The sequence below is a fragment of the Balaenoptera ricei genome, chromosome 13 (genome assembly GCF_028023285.1).
Source record: "Balaenoptera ricei isolate mBalRic1 chromosome 13, mBalRic1.hap2, whole genome shotgun sequence".
Classification (NCBI taxonomy): Eukaryota; Metazoa; Chordata; class Mammalia; order Artiodactyla; family Balaenopteridae; genus Balaenoptera; species Balaenoptera ricei.
The window spans coordinates 89963617-89986951 of NC_082651.1; the positions used below are offsets into that span (position 1 = coordinate 89963617).

Consider the following 23335-nt stretch of genomic DNA (forward strand, 5'->3'; position numbering starts at 1 on the left):
ATTAATGCCCTTCATTAATTTTTTAAAAATTTTTCTACAAAGTCTTATTTGAACAGAAGTTAGAGTAGAAAAATAAAGATGGATTCCCCCCCCCATAATATGTTAAAATATACATGGCTATAAATGCTTCAGACGTCTTTAAAACTTTAAAAATGATTATTTTGTAATACCAATAAAATTTTAAGAAGCTTTGAGATTTCGTTTACATCTCTTGATATCAAATACTTAAGCTTTTTTTTAATTGCCAAGTAATAGAAGAATTCAAGTTGTTTCCCTTTATTCTAATTTTCTTAGAAAATATATAACTTCACTTTAATTCTTACTTCATCTTTCTTAGAGGCCTGCTGTCAGGATGATGCTTTATTATATAATTTAACATAGTCAGGCAGTGTAATATTGATTATACATAGCAGATGGGAAAATGTGTAACTTATCTACATGGTGTGAAACAACCAAAACTTAAATGGGTTTTGTGCAAATGTATTTCTCTTATGGATAAAATAGTCAATTATTTTTTATAAAGTTTCTCTTCTTCTCAACTTTGTTGCTTGGTATCTTTAACATTTTTCTGTAGTAGCCTGTCAGCCATCAACTGCTGGTATAAAGCTGCTTTTCAAGCAAATTAGCCAAATTTCTTGGAGGTTTTTAAAATTATGGTAACCTAGTGTTGTAATTGCCCTGTACCTTCATGTGACTTAGCTTAACCTTATTGCTTTAGCTCGGCAGATATCTCAATAACATTAAGGAACAGAGGAGATGATGCCTATAGAGCCAGTGTGTACGGTGACTCTATAATTGTGCAACAGCACATCAGCATGGATGGAAGTCGATCTTATAAACTGAAAAGTGAAACAGGTTTGCTGTGAATTTCTCTTTATTTCATATAAAGTATTAGTAAACATCCAGTTAAAAAGAGTTAAGTGATTGTGCTGGTATCACTGAGAGGACACTTCTCATCTCTTGAAACTGCTTTCTTGCAAGAGGATTGGTTGGTTGCATGTATGTGTACACACACGTATATATCCGTACATAGTTGCTTTACCACAGGGCATTCTACAGCAAAAGCATGATTAGCAGAATTTGGGTCTGTTTGAAACAGGCTGTGATAAGTCATTTTGATCTCACTTGCAGACTTCCTTTCACCCCCATAGTTGCTATCACATGTGGAAAGAGAAAGTTAGCCAAAGGTAGAAAAAGACATAAAGGAAGAGGAGGTGGGTGTGGAGAGTTACTAAAGAGACAGATGAGAAGGAAAAGGAAATGTTTAGCTATAGGAAGAAGAGAAGCACCTGCCGCTGCATTTGTGTGCTTCTGCCTCCTGCGTACTTGTGTCATAACAAGTGTGTCACCCCAGTTCATTCAGATGTGTGTATGTGCAGTGGTACCTTTCTTGATGACATCAGGAAAACTAGTTAACATTTATGTTTATAAATAATTGCTTATTTTAAAAAGCGTATTATTGCCCTAGAAACAGTCTGGTCATTTTGTGTTTCTCATAACTAGGCACCGTGGTTTCCACTAGGAAAGAAGAACTGATTGGAATTCTTGATCATTTTAACATACAGGTAATTGCTAAATTTGTGTTTCCGATTAATAAACACAACTGGTTACTTTTTTGTGTGGTTTCATTTGTGGTGTGGAAAGAATTTAAATGGTCTCATATAAGTAAATTGACCACAGGACAAATGTATTTAACTTTTTTTTTTTTTTTTTTTTTAAACCATGTCATTGTGAAAGAGGGAGCTTTTTTTTTTTTCCTTTAAATTTTATTTATTTATTTATTTATGGCTGTGTTGGGTGTTCGTTTCTGTGCGAGGGCTTTGTCCAGTTGCGGCAAGCGGGTGCCACTCTTCATCGCGGTACGCGGGCCTCTCACTATCGCGGCCTCTCTTGTTGCGGAGCACAGGCTCCAGACGCGCAGGCTCAGCAATTGTGGTTCACGGGCCTAGTTGCTCCGCGGCATGTGGGATCCTCCCAGACCAGGGCTCGAACCCGTGTCCCCTGCACTGGCAGGCAGATTCTCAACCACTGCGCCACCAGGGAAGCCCTGTATTTAACTATTGTTAGTGAAGTTCCTTAAAGCTTCCTAATTCAACAGGAACCTTCAATATATAATATAACATCTTTAATTTGACAGAACACACAAGAGTATCTTGTCTATACTAGTATGTGCCAAAAGTTATGTTAATAAAGTTTGTTATAAAGTTTCTTTGCTTTCTGCTGTCCAAGTCAGAATAGCATCATAGCTTCCTAAACTCAGTTGCTAAATTTTTGTAGAAAGGAAGTTTATTCTAGCCATATAAAGAAAGCGTTTCTTTATGTATTTTGGAGTTATTTCATCATACCTATAGGAGACAAGACTTGAGTCCATTCTGCTAAGATACTTTGACTGAATAATTGGAAATGGGGCTCATATAGTCCTATAACATTAGCACTGGAATTGTCTTTGGAGGTCATCTACTCTGGACCCTTTATTTTGTAGGTGAGAAACTGGGAGCCAGCAAAAGTAAACTTGCACTTACAGTTGTCTAGGCGTGGGTACTGGTGGAGCCTGCCTTGGGATCCAGACGTCCCTGTTCCATTCTAATGCTCTATCCATTGTATCACCCTGCCTTATTCCAGGATTAAGAACACCAAGAGTAGTCACCAAGGAAAAAGAATAATTATGAGTATGGGTCTCTTTCCCAGTTTGGTTTAGAACAAGTTGTCCAGAAAAACTTTCTGTAATGGTACAAATATTCTGTATTATGGTGTCCGATGGGGTGGCCACTAGCTACTTGAGCAACTGAAATGTGTGACTGAGAAATCAGATGTTTTATTGTATTTTACTTAAGTGTCAAATGCTGCATGCGGCTAGTAGCTTGCATATTGGGCGGCACAGGTTCAGAAAAATAATTAGTAAAATCTGGAGAAAAGCAGATACAGCAAGTAAATTTGAGACTAGAACACAGGTCAACTTGCTAAGCAAAATCAGGAAAACCAAAAGTTAGAGTGTGTGGATTCACAGGTGTTGGGAAAGTCTCGAAGGGCATCCAGTGTAGTATCACACTGCATGCTTACCCTGTGTGCAGTCTCCACCAGATGTTCCTTCAGCGGGTACTTGAGTGGGTAGTAATGGGGAAATGCCCTCTTCCTGAGGCTGCTGATTCCTTCTGTAGGTGGCTGTATTTATTAGAAAGTTGTTGTTAATGGGAAAAGTTGAATAAAGTCAGTTTCTCTAAGCTCCCACTTCCTTGGGGAATATAAAATATGTTTCTTTTCTTTTGAAATATTTGAAGATTGTTATCATAACTTCATTAGTCCTCTTCTTGTACAATTCAGTTAACTAAAGGTTCAAGTTCATTGATCAAAATACGGAAGGTCTAGAGCTACACTTGCTGAGTAACCACTAACCACGTGTGATGGATATTGAGCCCTCAAAATGTGGGTAGTCCAAATGGAGATGTGCTCTAGTATGAAGTACACACTGGAGGTTGAAGACTTAATGCAAAGGAATGACTCAGTTTTCATACTGATTACATGTTAAAATGATAATATTTTAGATATATTAGATTAAAAATATAATACTAAGATTAATTTCACCTGTCTCTTTTTATCTTTTTAATGTAGCTACTAGAAAACTTAATTATATGTGTGGTTTGCATTATATTTCCATTGGACAGCGCTGGCCTAGAACTACCAGGAGGAAGGAGAGTGTTTAATGTCTTTAAGTACCTGATTATATTTGTCCCCTGTGCCTCTTCTTACTTTTTCTCTGAAGTTTACCTGTGTGTGCTTGCCTTTTGCTTACTCCAGGGTCTTGATGGGTAAAGCTGCCAGATTTTTAAATCATCTCTGGTGTAGTATAGAAACTAGGAACCCCATTTCAGAGGATGTAGAAAAAAGAACATGAACTTTGGTGAAGCTGTTAATCCAAAGCTGGTGATAAAATGTCTGTCATTAAAGCTAGTGCACTAGGTCTTAGTTTTAAGAAGTCAGATACTGTGTGAAATTAAGATGCCATACAGACCTTGTTAAAAAAAATACGTGGCAATCAGGGTCTGGTCTACCTATATAATGAGAAAAAGGTGATATGTAGAGGTTTCTTTATAACTGCATAAATGTCTTTTATCGTCTTAGAAGATAAGACCCAAAATCTTGCTTAACAGAAAGGTTTTCACCAGGGGTATACTAAATAAAGTACAGTCAGTATTTTACAGATGGTAAAATGAAGGAGTTAAGCATTTTTTTCCTTTAGAGTGGTCCTTCATGTTCTATACCTTATAAACAAGATTATTTTCTAACATATAAATTACTTTGTTATTAACACCAAAGATATAAATGAAAAATGAATCTTTTTGAAACAAGTTGAATTAAAAAAAAATTTTTTTTCAACTCCACTTTGAACTGTTATTATATTGTTATTTTAACTGTACTTTAATTTGTTAGCCAGAGGTAGTTTAATTCAAGTAATGGCTTATTTAAAATGACTTCTCCTTCAAAAGATAGAAATGATCCCAGTATTTCCATTTGTTTTACAATATCCTTATGAAAAAATGACAGGATAAGAAATCTGAAGAACTGCTGTACAAAAAATAAACAATACTTGTCATTATAGTTCTGATTAGAATTAACTGAGTTGGACTTTTTGTATTTAGTTGGAGGAAATAACTAACTTGCCTGCGGCTACATAGGAGGTTCAGACAGAGCCAAATAAGAACCCAAGTCAGCTGACTCTCATGCTAGAGCTCTTCCAGCTCTGTGGTCTGATGGTTGACCAGTAGCATAGGAGTGGTACTCTATAAAACCAGTGAAAGGAATGAAAACTTTCTAAAAAAACACACTTCTTTTGAAAGTTCTTGTGCTTGTGCCCTCATGTAATGGCAGAATATTTAATTTTGGCTGTAGTATTGATATTTATTTTAATATAATGAAATTTTGAAATATTTTCTCTCTTAGATCACTTGTAATGGATATTTTAGTTCATTTCTCTTTAAGGAATTAAAATGAAATATTTAAAGATAATCGTTTGTTTGTTTGTTTGTTTGTTTCAGGTAGATAATCCAGTTTCTGTCTTAACGCAAGAGATGAGCAAGCAGTTCTTGCAGTCTAAAAATGAGGGAGACAAATACAAAGTAAGATGCACTAAAGTAAACATAAACCTAACCAAAAAGAATACATTTATAGATTAACATCTATACTGAACATTAATCTTGGTCACATAGTAAATATCGAGGATTTTTTTAAGTCGCTATTTAGAGTAATGTTGTAGGACTAATTTAGGAACTTGTTAAGTAAGACAGAAGTATAATTTTCTTGGTAAATCCTTGCTTTAACTTCTTTGCTTTTAATTCTGAAAGAGAATGAATTCTAAAATTTATCTTAATGGAAGTACAAGGGAATGATTGCCCAAACATACATAATAACTTTTAAATGTTAGATTATTTTAAACTTTTTTTAAAATTTATTTATTTATTTATTTATTTATTTATTTATTTATTTTTGGCTGCGTTGGGTCTTTGTTGCTGCACGCCGGCTTTCTCTAGTTGCAGCGAGTGCGGGGCTACTCTTCGTTGTGGTGCGCGGGCTTCTCATTGCGGTGGCTTCTCTTGTTGCAGAGCACGGGCTCTAGGCACGTGGGCTTCAGTAGTTCTGGCACACGGGCTCAGTAGTTGTGGTGCGCAGGCTCTAGAGCACAGGCTCAGTACTTGTGGTGCGCGGGCTTAGTTGCTCCGTGGCATGTGGGATCTTCCCGGACCAGGGCTCGAACCCGTGTCCCCTGCATTGGCAGGCGGATTCTTAACCACTGCGCCACCAGGGAAGCCCCTATTTAAAACTTTTTTAAAAGCCAACAAAATATATGACTACTACTACAGCTTACAGTGTGACTTTTGAATGGGTTTTGGTATTCCCTATGCTAAAATATTATGATGCATTAAGATCAAGGATACTGGGACTTCCCTGGTGGCACAGTGGTTAAGAATCCACCTGCCAATGCAGGGGATATGGGTTCGAGCCCTGGTCCGGGAAGATCCCACATGCCATGGAGCAGCTAAGCCCACGCGCCACACGTACTGAGCCTGCGCTCTAGAGCCCGCGAGCCACAACTGCTGAGCCCGTGTGCTAGAATTACTGAAGTCCGTGTGCCTAGAGCCCATGCTCTGCAACAAGAGAAGCCACCATAATGAGAAACCTGCACACCGCAACGAAGAGTAGCCCCCGCTGTCCGCAATTAGAGAAAGCCCGCGTGCAGCAACGGAGACCCAATGTATTTACTTGCTTAAGTATGTTTTTAATGTCTTTTTACATAATTGGTCTAAAAGTTTTTAGAGACCAAATTCTTCTTTTTTTCATAGTCCCGTGGAAGTTTACAAACTCCTAATTGTGTTTTTCTTGTTGTTGATATAGTTCTTTATGAAAGCAACCCAACTGGAACAAATGAAGGAAGATTATTCATACATCATGGAAACAAAAGAAAGAACAAAGGAGCAGATAAATCAAGGAGAAGAGGTTTGTAAACACTTAATGCAGTTATTTTAGAGATCAGTCAAATTCCTGTAGTACTTATCGGGTAAATGGTATTGTAAAATTATATACCTATATATCTATATATGTATATCTATATAAAACTGGTAACATTTTTATAGTACTCTATCAGCTATAACAAGTGTGGTTTTTTACATTCAGGGTATTTATTAGCCTTTACTTTTTTGTTTTATAATAATGGGTATGTCTATATCTTAATTCTTCTATGAGGCTATAAAATAGAGGACAGGGCAGTATCTAACATACTTATCCCTTGGTTCCACAATAAGATATCACTAATTCCCACTTGGAAGTAGTTTAAAAACTATATTTCTTTTGATGGGAAAATAAGCACAAGCCTCAAGTTGGTATTAAACATAATATGCATTTATAATTATATACGATAGATAACTCTTTCATTACATTGGTAAAATGTTAACATTCTTTAAGCACTGATAGCTTGGTAGCAGCTGTCACATTAGTATTCACCAGCTTGGCAGCCATGTGAATGTGCTTGAATTTGAAATCACTCAAGCCAATGTGACTTTTTTACTTAGATTTGTTTTTACATCTGCTATAGTTTGTTCTTGTACTTTCTTCTTCTGATTCTTGAAGAGCAAACCTTTGTTTGATAATCAGAGACCTCAGAGTTATAAGGCTTATGTTTCAGCTGTTCATCCAGTACATTAAGTGCCACCAATTTTTGTATGATTCTGTATCTTTTTCTTTTGTCACTTAGTCAGTTTTATACAGTCAGTTGCTTTCAGCAACTTTTTAGCATGTTCTTTTGAGATAGAATTGTATTAATGATTGACCCAAGTCAACTTTATTAGCTGTTACACTGACCTTTTTACTTCAAGTTTTTGACATACATATTTAAAATTGGGTTTATAGCTATATGGTTCATTAAGTGAAAACTGAAAAAGCAAAGATGAGTATATTTATTTTTATTCCCCACATTATTTCTTCAAACCTGAGGTGTGTGATAGTGTGCAAGGATGTACTATAAACCACAGAATTGATGATGGAGTATCAGTGTTATTGCAGTATCAAAGTTATTGGAGTGTCAGTGTTATTATTGGGGAAAGGAAATATTGTATATTCAAGCAAATGTACATAGTATATATTAACATCTATTATTTTAAAAACAATAAATCAGGACTTTGAAGAAACTTGTTTGCTTCAGACAGTTTGGTGTTTAAATACCCACTTTCTTCATGGTACACTTTGTCATAAGCTACTGAAGATACTTTGTTGATGAAGTTTAAGAAGCACGTCCCCATATCATGTATCAGAGTTGCTTATGCATAATATGCACTTGATAGGAAATTGTTTCCTAATTAATTAAATGCGCTATATTCTCAAAATAAGCTCTGGATTTGAATAGTTTAATCTTTAAGAAGTAGAATGTGACCTAACACAACATTGTAAATCAACAATACTTCAATACAAATTAAAAAAACAAACAAACAAACAAACAACCCCAAGCCAACAAAAAAGGATACAGTGGGAGATACAAATGAAAAAGTCAAAAAAAAGCAATAGAATGTGAAGATTAGAAACTGGAAGTCATTCAGCCATCAAATATTAAGTTCCTACCATGTGCCTGCTAGCATTGTGCTTTGGCCATGACCATATAATGACAAATACGTACCAGGATTCTTGGGGTCATACACCTAACTATTCAGCAGAAAGCAGATGGTGGATAATTGACTATGGGGAGCACTACTAAAGGAGTTAAAGATTAGTTTGTGCAAAAGCACTTAATAGGATACTGGCAACAGGGGTTAGGGGCAAGGCAGGGGCAGTGGGAGAGGTATAGCTGTTAAGTAAGTAATGTCTAAGGTAAGAACTGAAGGGTGAATAATACCAGGCAAAGGATGGCGAGAGTGAGGAAGTGTGTTCCAAGAAATAAGCATGAATGGGGTCTTGTGCAAGAGTGCATGTGGTGGTTTTAAACAGCTGAAAGAATTCTACATTGTCTAAAGTGGAGAACACAAGCATGAGAGTTAAGAGGCCAGATGATGGAAGACCTTGTAAAACTTAAGGGCAGTACAACACATGAAAGTGGATGGCTTGATTAAATGTATATTTTCAGTAGATCACTCTGCTGCAGAAGAGAGTGAACTGCTGTAAGGAAAGAACAAACAGAGAGATCACTAAGGAAGGTATTACCGTTGTCCAAACAGATGAGGATGATGTAAGTTAGGGTAGTGGCAGTGGTAATGTAGAGAAGAGCTTTGAAATGGTTTGGACCAATGTTCTGTGGGACAGGTAGGGTAGTGGTGAAAACAGAAGCCAGATTTGTGGGTCTGAAAACCAGAGAGAGAATTGAAGAGCTAGAGATAATTTTCATGAAACTTGGATGGAAAGGGAAGATGGCTTTTAGAGGAAGAGGTGGTATCCAGGGGTGGATATTGGTGGTTTTGTTTGTAAATTGGAAAGATAAGTAAGTAAAGTTTTAAATGTGGTCATGGAAAGGAGTCAGTGAGGAGGATTAAGTGGAAAAAAGATGAAAAAGATGGGATGAAAAATCAACTACTTTAGACCTCTTGAGAAGGCAGAAGGGGGGTGAGTAGGATCTAAGTAAGAGATAGGAACTGCACTTAAGTATAATGAAGCCACCTCTTCCATTTTAGCAGGAGGAAAAGACTGCTTTAGGTTTATATATAAGGTTGTTGAACACTGGAGACGGTTTCTTTCTGATAGCTTCTGAGTTCTGTGAAATAAGCATCAGGGAGAATGAGTAAGGGATTAGGGTGGCAGTTATATGAGGTTTGAAGAGAGTGATAATGGATTGAAATAATCCTGAAGAATGGGAAAGTGACTTGGATAGGGAAGTACACTAAGCTCCATAGTGAAGACCCTAGTTGAACCTGGAAACCATGAATGAAGAGGAGAGGCCGTCTACCCAGGCGTGCAGCTTTAGAAGCTGTTCATACGTCACTATAGTTGGTTTTTGCTTTATTGATTAATTATTAAGAGAAAACTTGGGTAAGAAAAAATGTAACATTTGATTTTTAGAAATAAATTCCTTTTGAGCCTTCCATTATCATTGGAATGGATCCTGGGTATACTTCGCCCAGAAGAACAGTCCAGTCTGTCTGTCAGGTAGGGAATTGAGAGAAAATGAGACACTGAGTTTTGTCTATACTTGTGTGGTCTTGAAACTGTTATTCCTTTGCTCTTCTTCATTTGAAGAGTATCTGGTCATTTTTATAGTGCAGAAATTAACAAAATGATTGCACTTAGTAAAAGTATACCAAAGAACCAAAAATATTTTTTATTTTTGCTTTAATTAAGTCATTTCCTAGCACATCTTTTTCAGTACTTGTTTAGGCAGTATTCAAAAGAAATACATTTGCAGAAAGTCTTGTCTCTTCAATGTTGGTAAGAAATATATTCTTTTTTCTTTTTTTAAGCGACTTACTGAACTAAAGCGCCAGTGTTTGGAGAAGGAAGAACGTTTTCAAAGTATTGCTGGCTTAGGTACAATGAAGACCAATCTGGAATACTTGAAACATGAAATGGCTTGGGCAGTGGTAATTTTCACTTAATTACTTATTCACACATATTTGTAATATACAGAATATACTTGGTTGTAGTTAGTCTTATATGTGACTTTCTGTATAATTTCTTTTTAGGTCAATGAAATTGAAAAACAACTGAATGCTATCAGAGATAACATCAAAATTGGAGAAGATCGTGCTGCTAGACTTGAGAGGAAAACGGAAGAACAGCAGGTAATTATATTTTTTTTATACAGAGGTAGAAGTTGGTTGAGGGGTAAATAAAGAGAGTAATTTTCTGTTGAGGGTTTCCATATGGACCTTTGTACCACAGAGCAGACCCGCTCTTTATATTTACCTTGCCATTCTCTTTTTAACAGCTTTATTGAGACATGATTCATATACCATATAATCCGCCCATTTAAAGTTTACAGTTCAGTGGTTGTTTTGTATATTCACAAGGTTGTACAGCCACCACTGTGGAATTTCTCTGCTGTCATGCTGGAAGTAGATCTCCTAGCCTTTTCTTTCTTTATAGGAGCCCCCGTGTACTCAGTGTGACTGACTTACATCTTAGTATTTTGTTCTACTTAGCTTACGAGCTTCTGGCTCCCAGGCTTAGTTGTAGTACAGGGTGTAACCTTTCCCACCTTACTTTTTCCTGTCTACCCCTAAGATAAGCAGGTCAGTCTTTTTCCTTTTAAGGGTTATGACATTAATCCGTGAAAGGTAATAGATGACTGTGTAAAAGTAACAGAAATGGTGAAGACAGTACATTTACTTAGTGATCTCTGGGCTGAACTTCTTATTCCCTCTTCAGGTAGTAAATGGAAATTCAACCCCACCCACCTCTCTCACCTTAGATTTTCATTTCTGAGAGAATATTCTGAAATTTTCATTCAATTCTTCTCAGCTTCATTTCTTAGCTTGTCATAGGGGAAGACCTTGTTGCTTTCCTCTTTAGATACTCCCCAATCTAAAAGTGAAATCCAGTCTTAGTAATAAACACTCATTTTTTTTTTTCAAGTGGGGAGAGGAAAATCTTGAGGTTCGATGATATTTAGTTCTGTGGCTATTTGCTCTACTTAAGTATTTGGCCAGACTATGTAGTAAATGGTAAATTTCTGGAGGGTTTGGACTATCTTGTATTTATATCCTTCCCACCATGTCTTACATAAAACCTTTCACGTAGTTTATGCTTGTTTATTGATTATAGAATAACTATTGAAGGTTTCTGAAGAAATAGTGTCTAAAGCAGACTTTAAACTTGTATTAACCTAATTTAAACTGAAGATAGATGAATTCTATTTAGTTTGTATAACACCTAGACCAACTTCAATTTTTATAAAACACATAGAGATTATACTACTGATGTCTTAATAACAGAACTACACTACCATTCTATATAATGTTTCCTAAATAGCCTACATATTGACGATTCCCTAATCTGTATCTCCTAATCAAACTTTTATCCTGAGCACTTGGTTCAAATATTTGTCTTCCCATCTTTACCTACATGTTCCAGACACTTCAAACTTAGCATTTCTAGTTGAATAGCTGTGACAGAGACTTTATAGCCCACAAAGCCTGAAGTATACACTATCTGGCTCTTTCTAGAAAAAATTTGCTGATCTCTGATCTAAATAGTTCTCATATTTGTCCCTTCCAATCTATTCCTATTTTCAGTGCGACATTTTGGTCCCTAATTATTTTTGTCCCAGAACATTACATTAACTTCTTACTGACATCATCTCCTTTAATTTTTCCCTTTGCCTTGCCTTCCATGTGCTTCCAAAGTGATTGTACATATAGATTTACATATAGTTTCGTTATAGATTTACATATAGTTTCGTATCTTGTTTCCCTGTTATCTAGAGGATTAAGTTGTAAGCTGATCATGGAATTCAGAGCCCTTCTACCCCTTCATCTCATCTCCTACCACTACCCTCTCAGTTCAAGCTCCAGAAATAATTTTAATTCCTAAAATGGTTTTAATGCCTTTCCACATGCTTTTCCAACTCCCGGTAACACCTTTCCCCAGCTTTTTTCCTGGTACATTTTGATTAATCTTCCAAGTTTCAGCTCAAATGCTTCTTTGAAGGCATTCCTAACTTTTTCTGACAGACCTATAAATTCTTCCTCGTGCTTTCACAATTATAAATATACGTACCCTACTTAAGCATTATTGCGTCCAAACTGCATGATCTATTTGCATGTTTGTTTCTCTGCTAAATTGTGTCTACCTCCCTTTAATTGTGTTACTTGAAGACAGTTGTTACTATATCTTTGTATCCCCAGAAGATAGCACATTTATTGGAAAGCTAAATGTGGAATTAAAATACATTTTAGCATTTCAAATTATTAGAGAAATGCAAGTCAAAACTACAATGAAGTATCACCTCACACCAGTCAGAATGGCCATCATCAAAAAGTCTACAAATAATAGATGCTGGAGAGGGTGTGGAGAAAAGGGAACCCTCCTGCACTGTTGGTGGGAATGTAAATTGGTGCAGCCACTATGGAGAACAGTATGGAGGTTCCTTAAAAAACTAAAAATAGAGTTACCATACGACCCAGCAATCCCACTCCTAGGCATATACCCAGAAAAGATGAAAACTAATTAAAAAAGATTCGTGCACCTCAGTGTTCATAGCAGCACTATTTACAATAGCCAAGACATGGAAGCAGCCTAAGTGTCCATCAACAGATGAATGGATAAAGAAGATGTGGTACACACACACACACACACACACACACACAGACACACACACTGGAATATTACTCTGCCATAAAAAATAATGAGATACTGCCATTTGCAGCAACATCGGTGGACCTAGAGATTATCGTACTAAGTGAAGTAAGTCAGAGAGAGAAAGACAAATATTATATGATATCACTTATATGTGGAATCTAAAAAATGATACAAATGAACTTATTAACAAAACAGAAACAGCCTCACAGACATATAAGGCAAATTTATGGTTACCAAAGGGGCAAGGGGTGAAGGGTAAATTAGGAGTATGGGATTAATGTATACACACCACTATATATAAAATAAACAACAAGGGCTTACTGTATAGTACAGGGAACCTATATTCAATATCTTGTAATAACCTATAATGGAAAAGAATCTGAAAACGAATAGCTAGCTAGCTAGCTAGCTAGATACATAGATATGTACCTATCTATATATATCTATGTATATGTATAACTGAATCACTTTGCTATACACCTGAAACTAACATAATATTGTAAATCAACAATATTTCAATTAAAAAAATACATATTTAACACTTTATATAATTATGTTTGTTTACCTAATTAATGTCTCAAGTTTAGTTAGAGCAAAATTAAGTTTATTTGAAATGTGAACCATATATAATTATTTTTAAATTTTTTCTGTTTATTGGAGAAAAATAAAATATACTCCAACAATGTTATTTTCTTAAAGGTCAGACTTGATGAAGCAGAAAAAAAATACAAGGATATTCAAGATAAACTAGAAAAGATTAGTCAAGAGACAAATGCACGAGCACCAGAATGTATGGCATTGAAAGCAGATCTTACTTCTAAGAAAAGGACCTATAATGAAGCTGAGGTGAGAGAAATTTTCCAGTATTAAAAATTGCATATCAACTATAAATACTGTTCATTTATTTTTAAAAGTAGAGGTTTTTGTAATTGTGTTGCTTTCAGACTTTAAAATGTGTAATGATTTCATATGGCCATATATGTATGTTGTTTTAAAAATATATTTCTGCATATATTCAACCTCTGATTTGACGATTTGGCAAAAGTGGTCTTGAATGGGGTATTTGTTTTTTCATTTTACTAAAGTATGTCTAATTTTTTTTAGGTTTTGTACAACCGTTCCCTAAACGAGTATAGAGCATTAAAGAAAGATGATGAGCAGCTTTGCAAAAGAATTGAAGAACTGAGAAAAAGGTAAGGTAGTTACTTTGCAGTGTTCATAGTTACCTCATTTTGTAATAAAGTAATCCAGGTGAAATGGGATATTTTATTTTCTGTATTATTGCTAAAGGAATTTTATCACATTGCTTTATGTTTTTTAAATGTTAGGTTTTTCATTGAACATTTTCCACTTTGTATTATTTACCGTTAGTGCTGATCAGTCTTTGGAACCTGAACGGTTGGAAAGGCAAAATAAAATATCTTGTTTAAAAGAAAGAGTAAAGGTCTTACAGGATCAAGAAATTTCCATCAATCAAGAGATCGAACAATTTCAGCAAGCCATAGAAAAGGACAAAGAAGAACATACCAGAATTAAGTAAGTGTCCACATTCTTATACTTTTTTCAGTTATTTGAAAATCATCTAGTTTTCCTCTTCATATGAAAAGAGAATGCATGTTTTTTTTGTTGTTGTTCTTCTTCTTCCGCATAATAAGGGATCTTTTAAAATCACTTTCCTAATAAGACTTCTTAAACTTGTAGAATTGGACAGTTTCTGGGATTTCTAGTCCTCGTCACGATTGCATTTTTTTTTTTTCCATGCTAAGTTTTGAGGTCTTCTGACTATTTTTTCCTGGTAACACAATTGTTTTCAAATGAAGAAATCCGCTTTTAGTTTTTAGGTCAGCTGTGTCATTCACTGGTATGCAGGTATTAGGGGAAAAGACTGAGTATTTCTGTTTAACTGTATCACATATCTGTTTTGTTTTTCCACTTGTATTTTGTAGGAGAGAAGAGTTAGATGTGAAGAATACACTGAACTATAATCAGAGGCAACTGAAAGAATTGAAAGATAGTAAAACTGATCGACTGAAAAGATTTGGCCCTCATGTTCCAGCTCTTCTGGAAGCCATAGATGATGCTTACAGACGGGGGCATTTTACCTATAAACCTGTAGGCCCTTTAGGTATTTGTCACCAATTAGTCAGGGTATAATAAAAATTAGAAGTACATTTTTATTTTCAGGAAGGAGTCTGTTGAATATAATTTTAAAACGCTGTTATCGAACAACCATGTAGTTATATGTAGACTTTGTACATATTTTAAGAAATAATGATAAAATCACTTTAAACTTTGTAACTTTCCTCTTGTATATTTTAAGCATAAAAAAGCCAAAAGAAAGAGAACTTAGGAAAAGGAAAAGTTATTATAGAGTTGAATAATCTGGTTTTGATATTTTTTCTGAATGAATAAATCAATGAACTAATTTGCATGTAATTGATTAGTAGGAAAATTCAGTGATATCAAGATATAGTTAAAAGGCCAATCACCTGAGTTTTGTGTAAAACTTGATAAAATGACTTGTCTTTTAAAGTTTCTGTTTAGGTTGGACAACATTACTTCTAAGTCCTCTTTCAGCTATAAGCCTGAGGTTATTTAGTTATCCTCATATATACATGAGAAAAAAAAATCAATTGAGTTCTGAGGAGTTATCTCTAATTCTGTACATCATTAGGTGAAAATGATGCTATAAATATAAATATACTTTTTTAGTAAAGTACTGTATAAGTACAGTATTATGTACTGTATTAAGTATTGTAGTAATATCTCTTCATTTAAATGATATGTACCTCTATACCAGGATCCATTTCAATAGATGAGGTATTTTTTTCCCTCTCTAAATCTAAAATTTCAATATTAATCAGTTTTACAGAAAATAGTGAAGAGTCTATAACCCTTTTGGCTTGATTTTCAAAACACCATTCAGAGGCTGGAATAGTATTATATATATATACACGTAGGAAAAATACTGTTGATTTACATTAGAGCGAGACAGCTTTTCACAGGATTTGGTGGGTTTTCTCCCCAGTGTATCCAGTGGAATGGGGTATTTCCCATTTGATTAAAATAAGATCTATAATATCATTTAAACTGCTTCATATGAAAGTATTTTAAAGTCATTTATGAACTATTAAAAAGACAGTTACATTAATATTTCAAGTATTTATGGGCTTTTTAATAATTTTCTCTCACTATTAGGAGCTTGCATTCATCTTCGGGACCCTGAGCTTGCTTTGGCTATTGAATCTTGCTTAAAAGGACTTCTGCAAGCCTATTGTTGCCATAATCATGCTGATGAAAGAGTGCTTCAGGCACTGATGAAAAGGTTTTACCCACCAGGGACCTCACGGCCACAGATAATAGTTTCTGAGTTTCGGAATGATGTGTATGATGTAAGACACAGGTAAGGCATCAGTAATTAAATACTGTTTCTGGTTTTGCTTCGTTACGTGCAAGCTCAGAAAGACGTTAAAACATTTTTAATGTTAACCATATCTACACTACTGATTTGTAAAATTCCATCAGGCCACGTCTTTAACTTGAATCTTAGGCATTGGAGATACATAGATAAATGAGAGATACTCCCTGCCTTTGAGGTCCTTACATGAGCTTTGTTTTGGGAGACATACTGGGAAATAGACATTGTGTGGCTTAGAAATTGTACTGAAGAAGGGAATGGTGCAGACCTGGCCACGTTCAGAGGGAGGGTGTACGGAAGAACTTGGGCGCTCATTACTCACAGTTCAGCTCTAGGTGGTTTACAGATTCCATAAAGAGCTGTGATTGTTTTCTTTAATGACCCTAACAAACCTTCTCAAGGGCACCATACCCAAACTGCCTTCTTTCTTAGCTGCTGGCTAGCTAATCACTTTACCTTTAAAGATACACATGTATGTGTGTGTGTGTATTCCTACATATATATAGTCCTCTCTATATATCCCTATATATATATTCCTATATATATATATATATTCCTATATATTTATATTCCTATTAACAGATTGTTTTAAAATTTCTTTTCTCTCCCACTCCACTTTTTCTTATAAATCCAATTTTTGCTTTTTTCAATTGCCTTATATTTGGAAACATTAAAAATGCCCTTCATTTTAAGCATGTTTTTTCTATATTTAATTTGATTGTGGTATTTTTCCTTTTACTTGGCTTTGGAAATCGCGTGTTTATTCAAGCTTTCTTCTGAGCTTAATTAGGATCATCAAATCATCTTGTCTTATAATTCCTCTTACCAGTGAGGCTCACCGTGCTCGCCTGGAATTTGATGTGCGGTTTTTCCTGTGTCCCTCCCGTCCTCTTTAGGCTTTCTACGTTATGTTGTTTAGTGAGCCTATTCCATACTTGTCCTTTCCTCGTCTCATTACTGACACATTATTGCTACTATTCCTTCCTACTTTTAGTTTTCCTCGACTGATTTTACAGCATCTCTCAGCGGGCAGCTAATTGTGATATAAACTAAATATGAAGTGCATCCCAGGGAAGTAGAGCAAAAGGAAGGGCTGGTTGTGACGGGGTGCTTTAGAGCAAGCTGGTGGGAGCAGCCCTGCCTAGCAGTGGCCTGTGCCTGCTCCAAAATACTTGCTCCTTCCTAGCGTAGAAACCTGTGCTTTCAGTGGACTGGCCAGAGCCTATGTTTCACCACAGTCCCCTTCCACGTCCCCTCCCTCTCAGACTCGGGCTCCCTATCCTCTCTCCGCTCACTCCCTGCGTTGTTTCATTGACACTGCTTGATGTTTCTAGAGCGCCCACCCCCTATTCTTTCCTATCTTTGTTTTTACTTCCACTTGAACTCTGTCCTAAGGTTACTATCCTATTTCTCTGCCTCTTTTTAACAGGAAAAACTTCTCAGAAGAGTTGTCTGTGTCACTAATTTCTCTCTTCCCCTTCCTTCTTGAACCTACTCCAGTCAAGTTTTTATAGCTTCATCACATACCAGAGCAGCTCTTGTCCAGGCGCCAGTGAGCCTTGCTGGGCTTGGTTCTGTCGTCCTTCCTTCCTCCTCGCTGACTTGACCTACCAGCAGTATTTGATTCAGTTGATCGTTTAATTCCTCCTGAAACACTTTTTTTTACTTGGTCCCTAGGATGTCACTCTTCTTGTTTTCCCAAATCTCTAGGTATTCTTTTTTAATGTCTTCTGCTTATTTCTCCTCATTTGGGAACCTCCAGTGTCAGTGTTCCAGACCTCTTCTCCATGTGCACCTACTCCCAGCACTTACTTCCTGGGTGAACTCATCCAGTTTCATGGCTTTAAATATAGTCCATACACGGATGATCACCACATTATGTTTCTAGCTGGGCTCTTTCCTCTGAATTCCAGAATATAATACATTCAATTTATATTTTCCACTTTGATGTCCAAAAGACATTTGAAACTTAACATAGCTAAAAGCCAAACTCCTGAGATCCACCCTAAAAACTGCTCTTCCTTTAGTCATCCCCATCTCCATTTTTCAGTTGCTCAAGCCAAAACCTCAGTCATCCTTGACTTCTTTCTGCCATCCCACATCCTACTGGCTATACTTTATAAATGTATCCAGGATCTAAACACTTCTGCAGTGCCACCCTGGTTCACGCCATTATCATATCTCAAGTGAGTTTTGCTTCTGGTTCCCTTCCATCCACACTCTCAGTATCACAGCCAGAGTAAAGTCAGACCATGTCATTCCTCTGCTCAAATCGTCCTGTACGTTCTCATCCTCTTTAGGCCTAACTGCGACTTCTCGGGCCCACATGACCTGTCTTCTTGCCATCTCTCCTGTCCTTGTGTCCAGTAGCACTCGCAGCACTGCTCGTCCACCACAGCACACTGGCCTCCCGGCTTCTCCAACAGCCCTCTTAGGGCCTTTGCAAATGCTGCTCCCTGGGCACGAAATGCTCTTCTTCAGTATGCTAATGTAACTCCCATTTCCTCAGGTGTCTGCCTGTTGACACCTTAGTAAGGCTTTTCCTGAACCTTTCTGTGTGAAAAAGCACGGTATGCCACTTTTTCTTGATTTTTCTGTCTCCCTTCAGTAGAATGTAAGCTCTGTGGGGAGAAGGATATAGTCTGTTTTGTTTACTGCTATCTCCTCATCCTCTGAACAGCATCTGGCACATAGTAGGTGCTCAGTAAATACATGTTGAATTAATGAATGAATAAGTGGAAAACATATATATACAAACATATTTCTTTGTTTTGGAATTCTAGAACTAAGAAAGCAGTAAGAATGCCATTGCCATTTCCCAATGTGTTTTAATTAAATGACTTTTATGTTTGTATGATAGAGTATAAGATTTAAGAAAATTGTAATGATTAAGTATAACAGGCAATAGGACATAATGATTGAGAATCTGGGTTCTAGAGCTGAGCTGCCTGGTTTAAATCCTAGCCTGACCTCTTACCTTTATGACATTGGGGAACTTATTAAACTCTCTGAAGCTTCCTCATTTGGGAAAAAAAAAAAATAGAGTGAATAATATTATCTATCTCATATAGTTGTTTTGAGGATTAAATGAGCTAATACAGGTTTCCGCAGGGATATCCCTCTGTGGGTATAAAAATCTGTGGATGCTCAAGCCCCATACTTGGCCCTCTGTAGCCACAGTCCACATCTGCTGATTCTGACAACCACGGATACTGCAGTGCATACTGTATTCACTGAAAAAGAATCCACATATAAGTGGACTTATGCAGTTCAAACTCGTGTTGTTCACGGGTCAACTGTATTTATAATATGCTTAGAACAGTGCCTAGCACATAGTATTATATAAATGTTTGCTAATAAAATAAAATAAACCTATTACAGATGTTTTCAAACATTATCACATATTTTCCATGTCTTGTTACTATCCATCATCTTGTCACCCATTTTTAAAATATACATATATAATTACAGTTTGGTAAGTTAATCCTTATATATTTTTGTCTCCTAGAGCTGCTTATCATCCAGAGTTCCCAACGGTTCTGACAGCTTTAGAAATAGATAATGCAGTGGTCACAAATAGCCTAATTGACATGAGAAGCATAGAGACAGTGCTGCTGATCAAAGTAAGACCAGATGCTTGCTGTATTTTATATTATTTTAAATTTCCTAAACTGAGGTTGGTTATATAAATTCCTATTCTGCTTAAGTACTTGATATTTTATGAATTCTTTTTCTTAAAAAAACTTAGAGCTCTGTAAAGTAAATCAGTGTTTATTCTTCATCAGTATACATATTTCTATTGATACGTACTTGTTAGATTAGATCACCAATATTGTGTTTCATCTATTGGCATAAATTTGCTGAGAAGGAACAAGGGAATTCAAAACAAATCTGTAATTAATACAAACAGAGTCTCTTTTTCTCATTAATGGAACCTGAGCGGCAATGACATCAGTCATCCAAATGTGTATATGTGAATTGCAAGTTCATATTGTAATTATTTTTGGGCTTGGCCCTCTCATATTTTAGACAGATACTTGAAAGAAAATAATGAAGTCCTCTTGTAAAGGTCTGTTCCAAGGAAGGTTGATTAGGCCTCAGTTAAGCCTAATCCTCTTTTTACTTCCTCTGGGAAGTAAAATACTAAATATTTCCAGGCTTTCCCTACATAATTCAGTGTACTAATCTTTTATTGGAATTTGCTGTTCTCTCACATCTTTTCTAGGGTGTAAAGACCTTTAGTAAAAATAAGATTTCATTTTTCTATGAAAAATAAGATTTCTAAGGTAAATATTTGCATGTGAAAAGGTACTTAAAATCTTTAATTTTAGTAGATAGCAATATTAGAATTTAAAAATAAAATCTATCAGGGAGGTTGGTTCAAGATGGCGGAGTAGAAGGACGTGTGCTCACTCCCTCTTGCGAGAGCACCGGAATCACAAGTAACTGCTGAACAATCATCGACAGGAAGACACTGGAACTCACCAAAAAATAAACCCCACATCCAAACACAAAGGAGAAGCCGCAATGAGACGGTAGGAGGGGCGCAATCACAATAAAATGAAATCCCATAACGGCTGGGTGGGTGACTCACAAACTGGAGAACACTTATACCAGAGAAGTCCACCCACTGGAGTGAAGGTTCTGAGCCCCATGTCAGGCTTCCCAACCTGGGGTTCTGGCAATGGGAGGAAGAATTCCTAGAGGCTTTGAAGGCTAGCAGGATGTGATTGCAGGACTTCGACAGGACTGGGGGAAACAGACTCCACTCTTAGAGGGCACACACAAGGTAGTGTGCGCATCGGGACCCAAGGGAAGGAGCAGTGACCCCATAGGAGACTGAACCAGACCTACCTGCTAGTGTTGGAGGGTCTCCTGCAGAGGCAGGGGCTGGCTATGGCTCACTACAGGGACAAGGACACTGGCAGCAGAAGTTCTGGGAAGTACTCCTTGGCGTGAGCCCTCCCAGAGCCAGCCATTAGCCCCACCAAAGAGCCGGGAAGGCTCCAGTGCTGGGTCGCCACAGGGCAAACAACCAATGGGGGGGGGGGCGGGGGGGGGAACCCAGCCCCACCCATCAGCAGAAAACAGGATTAAAGTTTTACTGAGCTCTGCCCACCAGAGCAACACCCAGTTCTACCCACCACCAGTCCCTCCTATCAGGAAACCTGCACAAGCCTCTTAGATAGCCTCATCCACCAAAGGGCAGACAGCAGAAGCAAGAAGAACTACAGTTCTGCAGCCTGTGGAAGGAAAACCACATTCACAGAAAGATAGACAAAATGAAAAGGCAGAGGACTTCGTACCAGATTAACGAAAAAGATGAGACCCCAGAAAAATAACCAAATGAAGTGGGGATAGGCAACCTTCCAGAAAAAGAATTCAGAATAATGATAGTGAAGATGATCCAGGACCCTGGAAAAAGAATGGAGGCAAAGATTGAGAAGATGCAAGAAATGTTTAACGAAGACCTAGAAGAATTAAAGAACAGACAAACAGTGATGAACAATACAATAACTGAAATGAAAAATACACTAGAAGGAATCAATAGCAGAATAACTGAGGCAGAAAAACGGTTAAGTGACCTGGAAGACAGAATGGTAGCATTCACTGCCACGGAAAAGAATAAAGAAGAAAGAATGCAAAGAAATGAAGACAGCCTAAGAGACCTCTGGGATAACATTAAATGCGACAACATTCGCATTATAGGGGTCCCAGAAGGAGAAGAGAGAGAGGAATGACCTGAAAAAATATTTGAAGAGATTATAGTCGAAAACTTCCCTAACATGGGAAACGAAGTAGCCACCCAAGTCCAGGAAGCGCAGAGAGTCCCATACAGGATAAACCCAAAGAGAAACACGCCGAGACACATAGTAATCAAAGTGGCAAAAATTAAAGACAAAGAAAAATTATTGAAAGCAGCAAGGGAAAAACGACAAATAACATACAAGGGAACTCCCATAAGGTTAACAGCTGATTTCTCAGCAGAAGCTCTACAAGCCAGAAGGGAGTGGCATGACATATTTAAAGTGATGAAAGGGAAGAACCTACAACCAAGATTACTCTACCCAGCAAGGATCTCATTCAGATTTGACGGAGAAATCAAAAGCTTTACAGACAAGCAAAAGCTAAGAGAATTCAGCACGACCAAACCAGCTCTACACAAGTGCTAAAGGAACTTCTCTAAGTGGGAAACACAAGAGAAGAAAAGGACCTACAAAAACAAACCCATAACAACTAAGAAAATGGTCTTGGGAACATACATATCGATAATTACCTTAATGTGAATGGATTAAATGCTCCAACCAAAAGACACAGGCTCGCTGAATGGATACAAAAACAAGACCCATATATACGCTGTCTACAAGAGACCCACTTCAGACCTAGGGACACATACAGACTGAAAGTGAGGGGATGAAAAAAGATAGTCCATGTAAATGGAAATCAAAAGAAAGCTGGAGTAGCAATACTCATATCAGATAAAATAGACTTTAAAATAAAGAATGTTACAAGAGACAAGGAAGGACGCTACATAATGATCAAGGGATCAATCCAAGAAGAAGATATAACAATTATAACTATAAATGCACCCAACATAGGAGCACCTCAATACATAAGGCAACTGCTAATAGCTATAAGAGAGGAAATCGACAGTAACACAATAATAGTGGGGGACTTTAACAACGCACTTACACCAATGGACAGATCATCCAGACAGAAAATTAATAAGGAAATACAAGCTTTAAATGACACAATAGACCAGATAGACTTAATTGATATTTACAGGACATTCCATCCCAAAACAGCAGATTACACTTTCTTCTCAAGTGCACACAGAACATTCTCCAGGATAGATCACATCTTGGGTCACAAATCAATCCTCGGCAAATTTAAGAAAACTGAAATCATATCAAGCATCTTTTCAGACCACAATACTATGAGATTAGAAATCAATTACAGGGGAAAAAAACATACAAAACACAAACACATGGAGGCTAAACAATACATTACTAAATAACCAAGAGATCACTGAAGAAATCAAAGAGGAAATCAAAAAATACCTAGAGACAAATGACAATGAAAACACGATGATCCAAAACCTATGGGATGCAGTAAAAGCAGTTTTAAGAGCGAAGTTTATAGCAATACAAG

At 36.8% G+C, this 23335-nt stretch overlaps 1 protein-coding gene across 1 annotated transcript in view; it reads left to right on the forward strand.

Moving 5' to 3' along the window:
* SMC6 (structural maintenance of chromosomes 6) overlaps positions 1-23335 on the forward strand; it is a 78316-nt gene that overhangs the window by 18091 nt on the left and 36890 nt on the right. The window contains exons 5-16 of the mRNA XM_059942172.1: positions 719-855; positions 1504-1565; positions 5034-5114; positions 6388-6489; positions 9927-10046; positions 10149-10247; positions 13465-13611; positions 13870-13958; positions 14137-14301; positions 14712-14890; positions 15964-16168; positions 19692-19806. Of these exons, the coding sequence (XP_059798155.1) occupies positions 719-855; positions 1504-1565; positions 5034-5114; positions 6388-6489; positions 9927-10046; positions 10149-10247; positions 13465-13611; positions 13870-13958; positions 14137-14301; positions 14712-14890; positions 15964-16168; positions 19692-19806 (1501 nt within the window). The remainder of the gene's footprint in view (positions 1-718; positions 856-1503; positions 1566-5033; positions 5115-6387; positions 6490-9926; positions 10047-10148; positions 10248-13464; positions 13612-13869; positions 13959-14136; positions 14302-14711; positions 14891-15963; positions 16169-19691; positions 19807-23335) is intronic.